This window comes from Aspergillus ibericus (genome assembly GCF_003184845.1).
Source record: "Aspergillus ibericus CBS 121593 unplaced genomic scaffold BO80scaffold_2, whole genome shotgun sequence".
NCBI classification, from domain to species: domain Eukaryota; kingdom Fungi; phylum Ascomycota; class Eurotiomycetes; order Eurotiales; family Aspergillaceae; genus Aspergillus; species Aspergillus ibericus.
Window position 1 is genome coordinate 10,368 of NW_020292100.1, and position 13,066 is coordinate 23,433.

The 13,066-nt window shown below is 52.2% G+C and overlaps 3 protein-coding genes across 3 annotated transcripts; 1 reads left to right on the top strand and 2 right to left on the bottom strand.

Annotated features, from left to right (window-relative positions):
* Positions 1-73: 73 nt before the first annotated feature.
* Positions 74-5,694, top strand: BO80DRAFT_420748 (putative SNF2 family helicase/ATPase). Its single transcript, XM_025718439.1, has one exon. The coding sequence runs from the start codon at positions 301-303 to the stop codon at positions 5,578-5,580; it is 5,280 nt and encodes a 1,759-aa protein (XP_025579876.1). The 5' UTR covers positions 74-300; the 3' UTR covers positions 5,581-5,694.
* Positions 5,695-5,951: 257 nt separating this feature from the next.
* Positions 5,952-9,108, bottom strand: BO80DRAFT_371367 (DEAD/DEAH box helicase). Its single transcript, XM_025716482.1, has 3 exons — positions 8,651-9,108; positions 7,238-8,586; positions 5,952-7,187 (listed from the first exon to the last, which is right to left on the bottom strand). Exons 1-3 carry the CDS (start codon positions 9,098-9,100, stop codon positions 6,212-6,214), a joined length of 2,775 nt encoding a protein of 924 aa, XP_025579877.1. The 5' UTR covers positions 9,101-9,108; the 3' UTR covers positions 5,952-6,211.
* A 1,266-nt stretch (positions 9,109-10,374) lies between these two features.
* BO80DRAFT_72805 (MFS transporter) lies at positions 10,375-12,368 on the bottom strand. Its single transcript, XM_025724755.1, has one exon. The coding sequence runs from the start codon at positions 12,269-12,271 to the stop codon at positions 10,454-10,456; it is 1,818 nt and encodes a 605-aa protein (XP_025579878.1). The 5' UTR covers positions 12,272-12,368; the 3' UTR covers positions 10,375-10,453.
* Between the last annotated feature and the right edge of the window lie 698 nt (positions 12,369-13,066).

Consider the following 13,066-nt stretch of genomic DNA (forward strand, 5'->3'; position numbering starts at 1 on the left):
GCCGACATTGTCGTCTCGGCCTGATTCGCGCGTGGCTCTCGCGGCGCGCCGGGCTTTGTTTCTGTCCGGGTCTCCTCCTGCTGCCTGTTGCTGGCAAGATTTCCCCTCATCCTCACGCGCTGGCTGTTGCCGCTTCACTCCACGCTCACTCGCATGGCCGTTCCATCACCAAATTGCCATAAAATGCCATGTCTCTTCCGTCATTTTGATACCTTATCAAGCAATAGAAATGGTCCTCTAAGAGGTCGAAGCTCAGACATCCTATAAAGCGGCCCGAAAGACGGAAATTGGCCAGTTGAAATGTCCCTGGGCGAAGATCCCATTGACTGGACGGTCGACGAGGTGGTGCAGTTCCTGTGCCGGAATCCTGAGACGCCATGGGCCCGATCATCGTCGCGCGCGCCACGACCCAACCCGGTCACCTTCGAGGCTACTCTTCGAGAGAATGAGGTCACAGGCGAGGTTCTTCTGCACGATGTCGATAAGGAAACGCTACGGGATGATCTAGGGCTGAGAGCTCTTGGCCACCGTAGCTCGATGCTCATGGCAATACGATATCTGCAGCGGAATTCCCCAAAGTTCCAGGACTCCAGAACTCTCTTAAGTGTCCCGCATGAAGACCAATACAGCTCTGCAGCCCCGGTCTTTCCCCAGTTTAATTCCCCATCATATCACATTCCTTTGTCTCACGATGTGACACCTCAGCGAAAAGCTTTCCAAAATCCCCGTCTGCAGACCCCTACTGCACCCAGGGGCGCACTCTTGGGGGCTTCTGCAAACGAGCAAAGATCTGGAACGGCAGATGATCGCAGATCAGATGGGACGGCCAGTCATCACGATGTCACAGATCAAAATGAAGGACGCAAGGCTGACTCCGAACCAAAGTCCCCGGAAAGACGCACCCGCCCGGGCGAGGATATGGTTGTTGACGGCCAGGGAAGGAAAAGGCGAAAGCTAAACCTAAGTGCCTTGAACCAGGACTCGAATAACGATCTTGCCCCAAGACAGGAAAGCAGACCACAAACTGCCAAGGAGTGGTATATGGGTCCAGATGAACTCAATGTCTCGCAGCTGTTCTACGCTTCTGACTCGGATGAAAACGATCAGGAATTTACCATGGTTAGCTCCAGATTCCCGACTGCTCAGCGCAAATTCGTGAACAAGTCTCTTGGCTATTCCTACAAACAGCGACCCGTGAAGCTGAACGCTAATCAGTCGGCCTTGGTTCCTTATCAACAATTGACCAAGCAAACAAGCAAACCATCAAAGAAGCCACTAACCATAGATGCAAGTAAGCCGAAGTACTGTACCCTGTTCACGGTCAGCAATGGCAACGTCACGGTCACCAAGGACGAGCTGCACAAGTGGCCGCAGCTACTCCGATCTGAGGCTGCGGAGAGCGAGAAGAACGCCGACCCCTATGATTACCTCCTACATAGATACCCCGCGCAAGACGACGATGATCCAGATACTTACCCTTTATACGGAGATTCTGGATCGGAAGGCGAGTTTGATGAAGAGACTTGGCAGGAGATTGAGAACGAACGCCGGGAACCGTTACCACAGCAAAGAACACTGACATCTGCCGAGGTCAACTCTATCATTGACAGTTGCGTTGCAGAGTTCGAGAATGACTGGCTTCAACATGGGAAGGCAAAAGAAGAACCTAAGGCACGGAGAATTTGGCTAGCAGCTAGAAGAGGGAAATGCACCAATGAACAAATCAAGAACCTTACACGCGACATCAGTCTTCTGGACAGGCGCCTAGGGGTTTTCACCAAAGCAATCCGGGAAGGCGAATATAATACATCAAAGGAACTACAAACACAATGTCGCAGCTTGGAGAACACCGTGACCAATATCCAGAAGCAGAAATGGCGCATTTCCATTCTCGAGCAAGAACAGTGCCCCCCGAAGATCTCTGCTCCTGCGAGGCCATTACCTCCCAGGCGACAAGGCACTGACGAGGATGGAGAGTCGCTCGCCTCGGATTCTGATGGTGCATCTACGGGCTCTTTGGATGACTTTATTGATAACTCCGATGTGCTCCATGCAAGCTCGACTCCTTCATCGTCTGACGATGATATCATTAGCCCTTCTGGTGCAAGGCGGAAATTCAGGAACCGGAGCGTCACGGCTCGAGGTCACCCTTTTGTTGAGTCCAGTTCTCCCTCTCCTGCTCCGGTTTTTGAAGCGCCAGTAGAGTGTATTGACCTCACCCGGGATTCGCCTCTGCCTGAAGACGATGAATTCAGAGTGGAGACGCCTCCATTGAATCCACCGCAACCGAGGACTCCACAATCTGAACATGTCATGTCTAGAGATATCTCTCCTGCACCCAGCCTTCCCCTGAGCGTGTATGTCGAGATACCACCTATCAAGCGAGAGCAGCCTTCCAGGCCCCATGAGGAGGATCACTCAAAGTCCCGTAAAGAGAGATCGGCGAGCCTACCTGACATCAGCGACATCGACCGATTAAAAGAGACCCCTTGGAGGATGCTCTGGGAGCATCAGGACCGTCGCAGGCTGTTGGCGAAGCTGATAATTGGCCTGGCGGATGAAGAGCGAAAGAGGTTGATTGGGAAAATTCCTAGATATGATGTGTTCGACCTGCAACATCTCACGCTCGCTGCCTTGAAACAACTAACCAAAAAGAGGGATACAATGCCTGATATGGAACCTTTGGAGGCAAGCTTGATCCTGCGCACGGCATCGCTTTTCGTCTCATGGATAAATTGCACTCATTATCGTATGGCGAAGGGCTTACCAAGGAAGGACGTCAAGCGGGCAAGATCCGAGATCACCGGATTCCCCGAGTTCTATAAGGAGCTTTGTGCCTGCTTGGATGCATATCATATCTGGCAACGAAACAAACAGGGCGAGTCGCAGGAGACACAATCAGCCCTTGGCGATACACCTCACAAAAAGCGAAAGAGGGAGGTGAAAGAGAGTCAGACCGCCAAGACGACCCAGGAAACCGCCCAACTTCGTGTTGCAGTCCAAGAAAGTCTCCGACAGAAGCTTGAGCGGAAACTAGAGAGTATGGGGGTCAGCAATACGGACGCCACTCGCCAGGCCGTCAGCTTTGGGAACCCTGTCATCTACTTGGACCCGCATATTGGACAGCGGGTCAAGCCTCACCAACTGCATGGCGTTCAATTCATGTGGCGAGAGCTGATAGAGGACGAAACGCATCAAGGCTGCTTGCTAGCTCATACAATGGGCTTGGGCAAAACAATGCAAGTCATTTCCCTTATAGTAACAATCGCAAATGCCGCCGCCTCGGAGGATCCTGAAATCAGGCAAAAGGTCCCCAAAGAACTCCTTCGGTCTCAAACTCTGATTCTTTGTCCCTCGTCGCTGATCGAGAATTGGTATGAGGAGTTTCTCATGTGGACTCCAAAAGACTCGGCAGTCGGACCAGTGAATAAGGTGACAAGCTCTGCTTCGCACCCGGAAAGAATGGACACGCTTGCTCGTTGGAATGAGGAAGGCGGCGTACTTCTTATAAGCTATGACATGTTCCGGACTTGGGTGTTTAACAAAGAAACAACCAAACGACCCAAGCCTCTCTCGGATGAGGAGCATCAAAACATCAAGAAATGGCTCCTGGAAGGGGCTAGGCTCATTGTCGCGGACGAAGCCCATAAAATGAAGAATCCCTCCTCCGCAATTACCGCTGCAGCCATGCAATTCCGTTCCCAAAGCCGCATTGCACTGACCGGCTCTCCACTGGCAAATAACCTTGTCGATTACTTCACCATGGTGAATTGGATTGCAAAGGGATACCTGGGAGAGTTCTTGGAATTCAAGGCCAACTTCTTGGAACCTATTGAGGAAGGGCTGTATGTGGATAGCACCTACACCGAGCGGCGGAGGTCACTCGTGAAGCTCCAGGTGCTCAACACCATCCTCGACCCAAAGATTAACCGTGCCGATATTTCCGTCCTTGCAGGCAGCTTGCCACCCAAAGTTGAATTTGTGATCACGGTTCCGTTGACTGACGTGCAGAAAGCGGCGTACAATCTATATGTGGAATCGGTTCTACGTGGAACAAGTGATGTTAGCAGAGTTCAGCTAATGTCGTGGCTCGCTATTCTGGGACTGTGCTGTAATCACCCGACTTGCTTCCGGGATAAGCTGATGAGCCGAGCCAACGATGCACAGAGGCTGGACAAAACGATTGAGGGAGTTGAACCAGCTCCTGGCGATGAGCCGATCACCCAGTTAGGCCTAGATGTCGACAGCCTAGTAGCTGAACAAGAGCGACTTTTCTCCGCTGTCCCTGATATGAAAGCACCAGTGTTGTCTTGTCGAGCACAGATTTTGGATAGGATCGTCGCCGAGTCTGTCCGAGCCGGAGATAAAGTGCTGGTATTCTCTCATAGTATACCTACACTCAACTACGTGGAACATCTACTCAGAAAGTCTGGGTGGAAATACTGCCGCCTCGATGGACAGACACCAATCGCCAGCCGACAAGCTGCTACCAAGCAGTTTAACCAAGGGTCCGCAGAGAATGTATATCTAATCTCGACTCGAGCCGGAGGTCTTGGTCTGAACATTTTTGGTGCCAACCGTGTCATTCTTTTCGATTTCTCCTTCAGCCCTATTTGGGAAGAGCAGGCCGTCGGGCGTGCATATCGCATGGGCCAAAACAAACCTGTCTTTGTCTATCGGTTCATTGCAGGCGGCACGTTCGAAGAGAACATGTACAACAAGGCTCTGTTCAAGACCCAGCTTGCTTTCCGCGTCGTTGACAAGAAGAATCCAGTGCGATCAGCGGCAAAGTCTCTTGGGGACTATCTGTTCCCTGCCAAGGAGGTGCCGGAGACAGATGTGACGGCCTTTTTAGGAAAGGATCCCGAGGTCCTAGACAAAATTATTCGGAGTGACGCAGACGCCAGCGAACGACTGATCCGGAAAATCACCCTGACTGAAACTTTCCAGAAGGATGACAACGACAAATTGACCGAGGAAGAGAGAAATGCGGCCCAGCAGCAACTCAGTGATGAACGGCTCAAACGTACCGACCCAGAAGCCTATCAGAGACTGGTTATCGAAAGGCAACGGGCACTGTTGGCACAAAACTCTTTGAGCCATCAAACGGGACCTTACATGTCGCCGTCGTCTGCTCTGGCCTTATACCCACCGCAGTATCCTGCACAACCTCCGCGCCCCTATTATTCGCGGCCTCCTCAGACCCCAGCTCCGCAGCCAACTGTCCCAGCTAGCGCGCACAACGTTGGCCCTCCTGCTTTGGCGCCTGACACGAGCGTCATGCAGTCAACGCCAGCAGCCGATGAGCAACCGCCCTTGACGATTCCAGGACTTGGAATGCTCCCGAGAACTCACCCTCATGCTCAAAGCGAGCCTGTGACCCCAATCACCAACGTCAACTTTCGTTCAGTACCAGGAAGCATCCCTACTGGAGTCCCAGCACCGTCGGCACCTGCACAGGACTATCACAGCCCCACCACCCTCGAACACCAAGAATCCACCTCCACCGCAAGAGGACAAGCCGAACCGCCACAATCCTCCGAAGAAAGTAACAAAAACGCTAGTTGCAGGCCCCAATGAGAAATACATCCACCATTCATCAGAATAGAATCCCTACCCTTTGATCACCATCATCATCACCCCCTCTTCTTCTTCTTTCTTTTTTCCGCCCTCTCAGTATTAATGAAACGTGACATGACGAATACGAATGAAATGAATACGTTGATGGTTATTACGAATGAGATTCGTTTCCCTCAGAAGAATAGGAACAAATATACTTTGCTTGTGGCATCTATCTTACTCGAAGCCGACTATGATATCATACGCTATTGCTATGGCAATGGCTTTATGAGCTGAGTAGGAAGAGTAAGTAGACTGGGTTTGATATTCAATTTTCTAATGAACAACGTTTTCGATTCTGGGATCTGACCTGCAGAAGAATGGTAAGAGAGCTTTGATCTTTTGAATGCTGGGATCGGACTCTACCCTCGACCCGTTAGACGATAATGAGATAGATATCGAAACAGAGAATTTAAATCGACCAGATGGTAGCAAACCTCGAAATAAAAGAAAAAGCAAGCACTGTAGACAATGGTAGTATTCAGACAACGACGGATTTGAATAAAAATAACAAATCAATCCATTATCCCACAAGATGATGACAGAAATTGGAATGAGATTCGGGATACGATAGGTAAAGTTAAGGCATTTGCTAATTGAGAAGTGTCTCTAGATCCGCAACCCGAGTTGCTCGATCGTCGACCTTTTTCTTTGTGGCCGTCTCCCGGAAGGCCTCGAGCATCAGCTTGCGTTTATTTTCCTGAATGGCCAGGACGCGATCCTCGATACTGTCTTCCATGATGAGTCGCCAGACAGTGGTTTCCCGTTTCTGGCCAAGTCGGTGGACGCGGTCGACGGCTTGGTCTTCGATGGCCGGGGCCCACCAGCTATCCGCTAGGATGGCTTGGTTGGCGGCGACGAGGTTCAGGCCGACGCTGCAGACGCTCAAGCTGGCGAGGAGGACGGTGCAGGTTGGGTCGGTGGAGAAGCGGAGGGTGGAGTTGTCGCGGTTGATGGAGGTCATTTTGCCGTCGATACGGGCGAAGCCGATGCCGTGGCGTTGGAGGTGAGGTTCGACGAGATTGAGGAAGGAGGTCCATTGGCTGAAGACGACGGTTTTGGTCCCGGGGGCTTGGCCTTGCGCGGTGAGGATCTTGATCAGGGCTTCGATTTTGCTGCTTGGGTTGTCGGGGTCTGCGACGACTGTGTCCACGCTTTCGCCCATTTCGACGGCCGGGGAGACAAGCGTGGAGGTGTCTTGGATCTCGGCTCGGCACATGGGACATTTGTGCTGGCGCTCAATGACTTGCTCGATGCAGCCGCGGTCGAAGGCGTGGGCGCAGGCGGTGATTACGGGTTGTTCGAGGTTATCCAGGCAGATGGGACAGGTGTCTTGGCTTTCGATTCGGATTTGTAGCAAGTCCTGGAGGGCTTTGATGTTTTCAGGAGTCAAGGGAACGACTTTGTTGTTCTCGAGAAGGTCGGAGAGCTTGTCGAGTCGGTTCTTGCAGAGTGCCCAGTGGTTGCAGACCTGACGCAGGCGCAGAATAACCTCAAGCAGATGAGAGTAGGTGGCCGTAGTTTTGTCTTTGTTTTTGAAATCAAGAAGCATCCCCTTTGCCTCGGACCTGTTGGCTGTTAGTGGATGGATTGGGGCGGGGTGTTGGCCAATACATACTGGAAGAGATCGTATTTCTCCTGCTCGTGAGGGTGGAACTTGACGCGTAGAATGCGCGAGGTGAGCGGTGGCAAACGCAGGTTCACAAAGTTCATGTCCTTTCTGCGACGTAGGCAGATAGTGGTCATCAGAGCTTGAAGTAGCAGACGGGCATCGGGGTCTCCGGACACGAGGGGCCGGATCAAGACGCTGTTGAAGACGGCCAGGTCTTCGAGACCACCAGAAAGTCTCAAGAAGCGCACCTGAGAGTAGAGATCCTTGAGGGTGTTAATGATGGGAGTTCCGGTAAGAGTCCAGCGCGAGCCCGCCCTCAGATTACAAGCTGCCAGGGACCCCTTGGACCGCGGGTTGCGAATCGTATGGCCTTCATCGAGGACGACGCGACGCCAATGGACTGAAAAGAGGCCCTTCTTCGGAGGAGCTTTCGCATTCGGACTGTACTCCATGGCCAGAGCACCATAGCTCGTGACAACCACGTCATACTGGTCAAGGTTGCCTGCTTCCTTTTTCCCTTGGCCATGGTAGATGAGCACCTTTGGAGCCTTGTCGCTATGGGTATGATCCCGCGCCTGGTTTCTCCAGTTGCTCATCACACCTACCGGGGACACGATCAACGTAGTGCTGGAGGACTCTGGGGTCTTCGGCTGGGAATTGGCCAGTATCAACGAGATAATTTGAATCGTCTTGCCCAACCCCATATCATCGGCCAATATGCCACCGCTAGCCAGAGGTGGAGCCTGAGACATAGAATAGTTGGTAGCAATGTTGGTGTATTTGTTGCCATTCTTTTTCCACAACTGCACGACATCCCCGCCGTCGCCAGGAAGACTTGGGTTCTCTTTGGCTGTCATCCAGGCGAGCCCCTGGCGCTGGTAAGGAAGAAGCTGGGTTGCCAGAGCGGCTGGAGTTTCGGCCATCGGCATATTCTCCAAGTCTGATTCCTTCATGCCGAAATCTTCTGCCACCTGGCCAATATCCCGGGGATTAAATGCGCTGCTCTGGCCAATGAGTTCTTCGAGGTTCTGGCCTTCGACAAGCCCCTCCCCAGTGAAGAGGTTGGAATAGCCAAATACGTTCTCAGCTTGCCACTGCTGGTCTTTGCCCTTCGCAAGTGAGCGAGCCAGTTTAGCCGCATCCTTCATCGCCTTTTCACGTTCCTTCTGTCGGTTTCGCTCGTTGCGCTCGTTCTGCTTAAACGCACCCAGTGGCAACCTGTCGGCCTCCATCCTGCTTTTCAGCGCCTGTCTAGCTTCAGGATGGTTCGTGCCAAACAGCTTCAAAGATATCGGACAGTCATAGACACCGATCACGCCCGTCAGAACGCCTTCAACAACCAACGACCTATCATCCTACAGCAAGCAGGCTAGATTTAGCTCCAAATTCATTCACATCTAGCCACAAAGAACAACTTACCATGTACTTGGCCAGCTTAGCTGCCATCGTTCGTGGAATATGCCCAATCTGTGCTCCCATAACATTGCTCACACGTATGGCATTCGAGTCATAAGCATTCCCAATGTCCCGCTGGATCCTGACATGCTCACCAATGGTGGCATGTCCTCGATAATAACGGACACCCACGATCTTGGTCTGCAGGTCCCCATAATGTATATAAGTCCCGATCGAGGAGTCATCAACATCCTGACTACCTTGAATCAGATCTGCCGCCTGTGCATCGTCTTCATCTTCGCCTCCATAGACCTGCGAAGACTGACTGGGGGGCACGAAGGTCGTGTCTTGCCCAAACCGCTGGCCATTGGGAGTACGAGGCGACTTTGATGGTAAAGTGCGGGGAGATGCTTCGTCACCGTCACCGGTGAGGTCAACCTGCTCGATACTTCTCTTTGCTGGTGTTCGACCCATGCTGGCGGTTGGCAATTGGTGATGGGCGAAGTAGATTGATGTCACCGTTTATTTCCCAGGCTGCGACGGTGGGGAACGCGCTAAAACACGGCCCCATGTGACCGGAGCGTCGGGTTACGCTTAATTGAACGAAGAGCGAAAAAGGCGGACGGAATGCAACGAACGGCGCCACGCCACTTTCAGTTTTTATATGGGATTTCCATATAAAATCCATATAAAAGTCAAGTTCCCCTCACTTGCAGTTCTCAACCACGCCTTCTGATAATATTCTATTATTCTATGTACTCTTCAAATGGTTTGCTATCTATACCACAAATTTTATATCTTGGGATTCCCCAAAGCAACAGCGAAAAAGGAAATATGCATTCGTGCCTGAGAAATAAGGCACTGTGTGTACCACGACGAAGCTCTCTTGTACACCCTTCCCCCTCAATTCCCATCACCCTGTAACCATGTCTACTGAAAGATAGTACCAACAAATGCAAAGAATCCATCCGTGCCCCTATGCAAGAGAATTCACTCATTACAATCGTTATTCATCGCCATTCTTTCCTCTGGGGTGCCTGCCCAGTGCACCCATAACCTACTATACCACTACATCCCTCAACCTTAGAAGATCCCTACTATCATTAAGTCCTTGTGCGGCTTACAATAAGTATCTGGTGTAGATCGGAGAAGTGCTTATAGACAGGTATCTGTAGTCTCCAAGCTCGAACGGATATAGCATGTCTTTTGTAGCCTGCTATGTCGAGATCTTCAGGCTGTATTCAACAAGGCCGGGGAAGGACGAATGGGAAGTCGGATCGTTTATCAAGAATCAGATTCTACATGCCCAAAGCGCCCTCGTAGTAAAGACCTGAACGGATGTTGATTGGGGGAATTATTACTTCTTCAGGTTCCCAGTTGCTGCATCGCATAGACCTCTTTGACGGTTGTAGCCCCGCATTATCACCGCTTAGATGTCGAGATTCGCTTACTGTGCACGATATCATCTTTTAGTGCTGAGAGATAAGCGAGGACGCGGCCTATGACATGTCACAGATATTCTGTGATTCGGGATGGCAATACCCTTCCTATCCGGTCCCGCCCTTGACCCGGTGTCTTTGTGTTTATTGTCCATGCGTTTCTATGACAGGTCGGGGGGGAGCTATCTACCACAGCAAAACCGATGCCCATCTCCCGAATCTTATGTAATACATGCATTTTGATGCTATTCACACTATTCTATATTAAAAGAAACGCTATGATGCGGCCAATCCGAACCGTAATGCCAAGGGAATTTTAGGTGACAACACCTTCTATCTAGCTGGATCATTTTAGCATGGTAATCATATGCAATATACAAAGTCAGTCTCATTCCTTGAAGGATCCCCGAGTGTTCACTCGGTCAATGTCGTAAGGATTCCCCTCATAAATGGATTTCGCAGTAGCCGGACGTTGAGAGCCTTGCGACGCGATAGAATGTGCCCGGCCAGACTCTGCCGGCTCAACCGAGAGATCGCCCACCTTCATCTCTCCCAGAGTGGACCCCGACGAGTGCTGGTTTGGCAATCCTTCATCCGCAGCGGCTTCCTTTTCGGGCTCTGCCTGAAGGTTGTCTCCCTTCGTCTGCTCCATCAGTTTCTGCATGAACGCCTCAGATTGCGCGGAATATTTGCATCGTGTACGTATCGCTGGGCCGTACTTGTAGAACAGAAATGGGAAGGGCACGCACGCCAGGGCGAGAAATGCGGGGATGCTGGAGGCCCAATGGACACCAAGATTGTTGTACATGTATGTCGTGAAAAGAGGGAATGCTGCGCCGAATACGGAACGCAAGACCGAGTTCGCTGCCAAAACAGAGGCCGCGAAGATGGTATAGGCATCGATCAGGTAGTTCATCAAGCTAAGAAAGACCAGCACCATGCCAAATCCAAATGGCACACCGGCAGCGATGCTTGCTAGAAAGTGGATCGACGGGTAATTGGTCCAGGCAAACCAAAAAAGGCCGATAGGAATAGCAATGGAGGCGATCAGGCAAGGGGGCAGACGAGCTTCGGGGGGTGCGAACCCCTTATGGGCCTCCTCCGTCCTGACATACCTCTTGTTATCCCAGATGCTGTACAGCACCGCCGCATTCATTCCCACCATGATCCCCAGGAAGGCCAAGCCGGAGACACCTTGGTTCCAACCGCGCAGCTCCTCATACACGATGGGAAACGCTGCAAACATCATGTATAAGGTCCCATAAATAATCGCCATGTAAATGGATAGCAAGAGGACAATCGGCTCACGAAACAGAAGAATCCAAGGACGTGAGAGGGCAGCCTTGAAGACAGTGGAATAAGGGACCTTGCCCCGTTCCGCCTCCATCTTGCTCTGATGTACCTTGCCCGTCACTTTAGTCAGGTTCTTCGCACGTTGTCGCAATAGAACCGGTGCGTAGGTCTCCGGCATGACCAGACTGCCGATGATCCAGAGACAACCCGAGAAGGCGGCCAAAAAGCCCATCACCCATTTCCATCCTGCATTCATTCCCAAGAAGCCACCGCATACGGGGCCCAGTGTCGGGCCCATGAACGGCGCCGCCGCAAAAATGCTCATGGCCAGCCCCCGCTGCTTCGCGGGAAACAAATCCGCGATCACCCCTCCGGCGTTCGTCAAGGGTGATGATCCAAATGCGCCCGCAAGGAAGCGTAGAATGATGAGGGTTTGGATGTTCTTCGAGCCGACGAGGCCAGCGTTGAAAGCTGTGAGACCACAGTAGCTGCCGATAAAAAGGTATTGCCGCCCCCAAAGCTCGCTCATAGGGGCCCAGAACAAAGGTCCAATGGCAAAGCCCAGCACGAAGAGTGAGACCCCGAGTGTAGCGACCTCGGAGCCTACATGGAAGCTTTCCATGATTTGTTCGACGCCCCCCGTGTAGGCGGACGAGACCATGGAAACGGCAAGCGTGGCCCAGGCCACAGTGATGGTATACAGCCATTTCCGCCAGGCAGGAAAATTCATGGGATTTCGGGGATCATTGGGTATCCAGGTGACGAGGTAAGGGTCCTCCTCGGTGCCTGAGCCAGCCCACGGATAGTCGAGGATTTCTTGGGTGAGCACACCCTGGTCGAACAGAAGGCGCCAATAAGAGATCCGGGTGGGCTTGACCGGCTCGTCCGCGGCCGAGATATTGTCACCTGCCATGCTGGGTTATTTTGAACGACGATTTTGACCACAACAAGATAGGCAAAGGCTTAGAATATATACGGTCACGGCCTAGGCATGGGAAAAAGTCGGGATTATTTATCTTGGACCTAACCGGGATGGGGGTATCATGGCAACTAGTCGAAGAAGCAAGCTGATACTGAAAAAAAATTCACCGAGTGGCTAGTCAGCGATGGGATTCTGCAGCCCTCTAATAGCTGGGGCTGCTAGTAGAGCAGCTGATCCAAGATCGCGACAGACCCATGACGGGCCTGATATGCCCACCCGGTTGGCTGTTGAGCGAGCACGAGAGCGGTCCATCTTCCAATCATCACGAGGGCCTGCATCCAAGATTATGGGAGCGAGTGTTGAGGCGGTCATAACACAGGATCGGACGGCCGGTTATGTGGTGTGGGTTGTGTGAGCTCCTCGTGCATAAGAGAGGGCCGCATAAAACCACGCATCCGACGATCGATTCCCGGATCGGGGGGGTCAGAGCATGGCTGGTCTCCGCCTCTGGTTGGAGGAACCTCGGTGCAGGATGCAGACCACCGTTAGCGGCTGGCTGGCCGTAGGTTAGATGCTGCTGAGCGGAGATAGAATACGATCGAAAGCAAGTCCGGCTAGCCAGGGTACGACGGGAGGTTAGTAGTGGGATAGCCGACCGACGACCGCTTCGCGAATCCTCCAGAATTCCGGCCGATACTCCGTACGGAGTAGGCCACGACGCTATCACCCCAAGGGAATCATTCTCCGCCTATTGTGGAATGTACTCCTCGCTTCCTTCGTCATAAT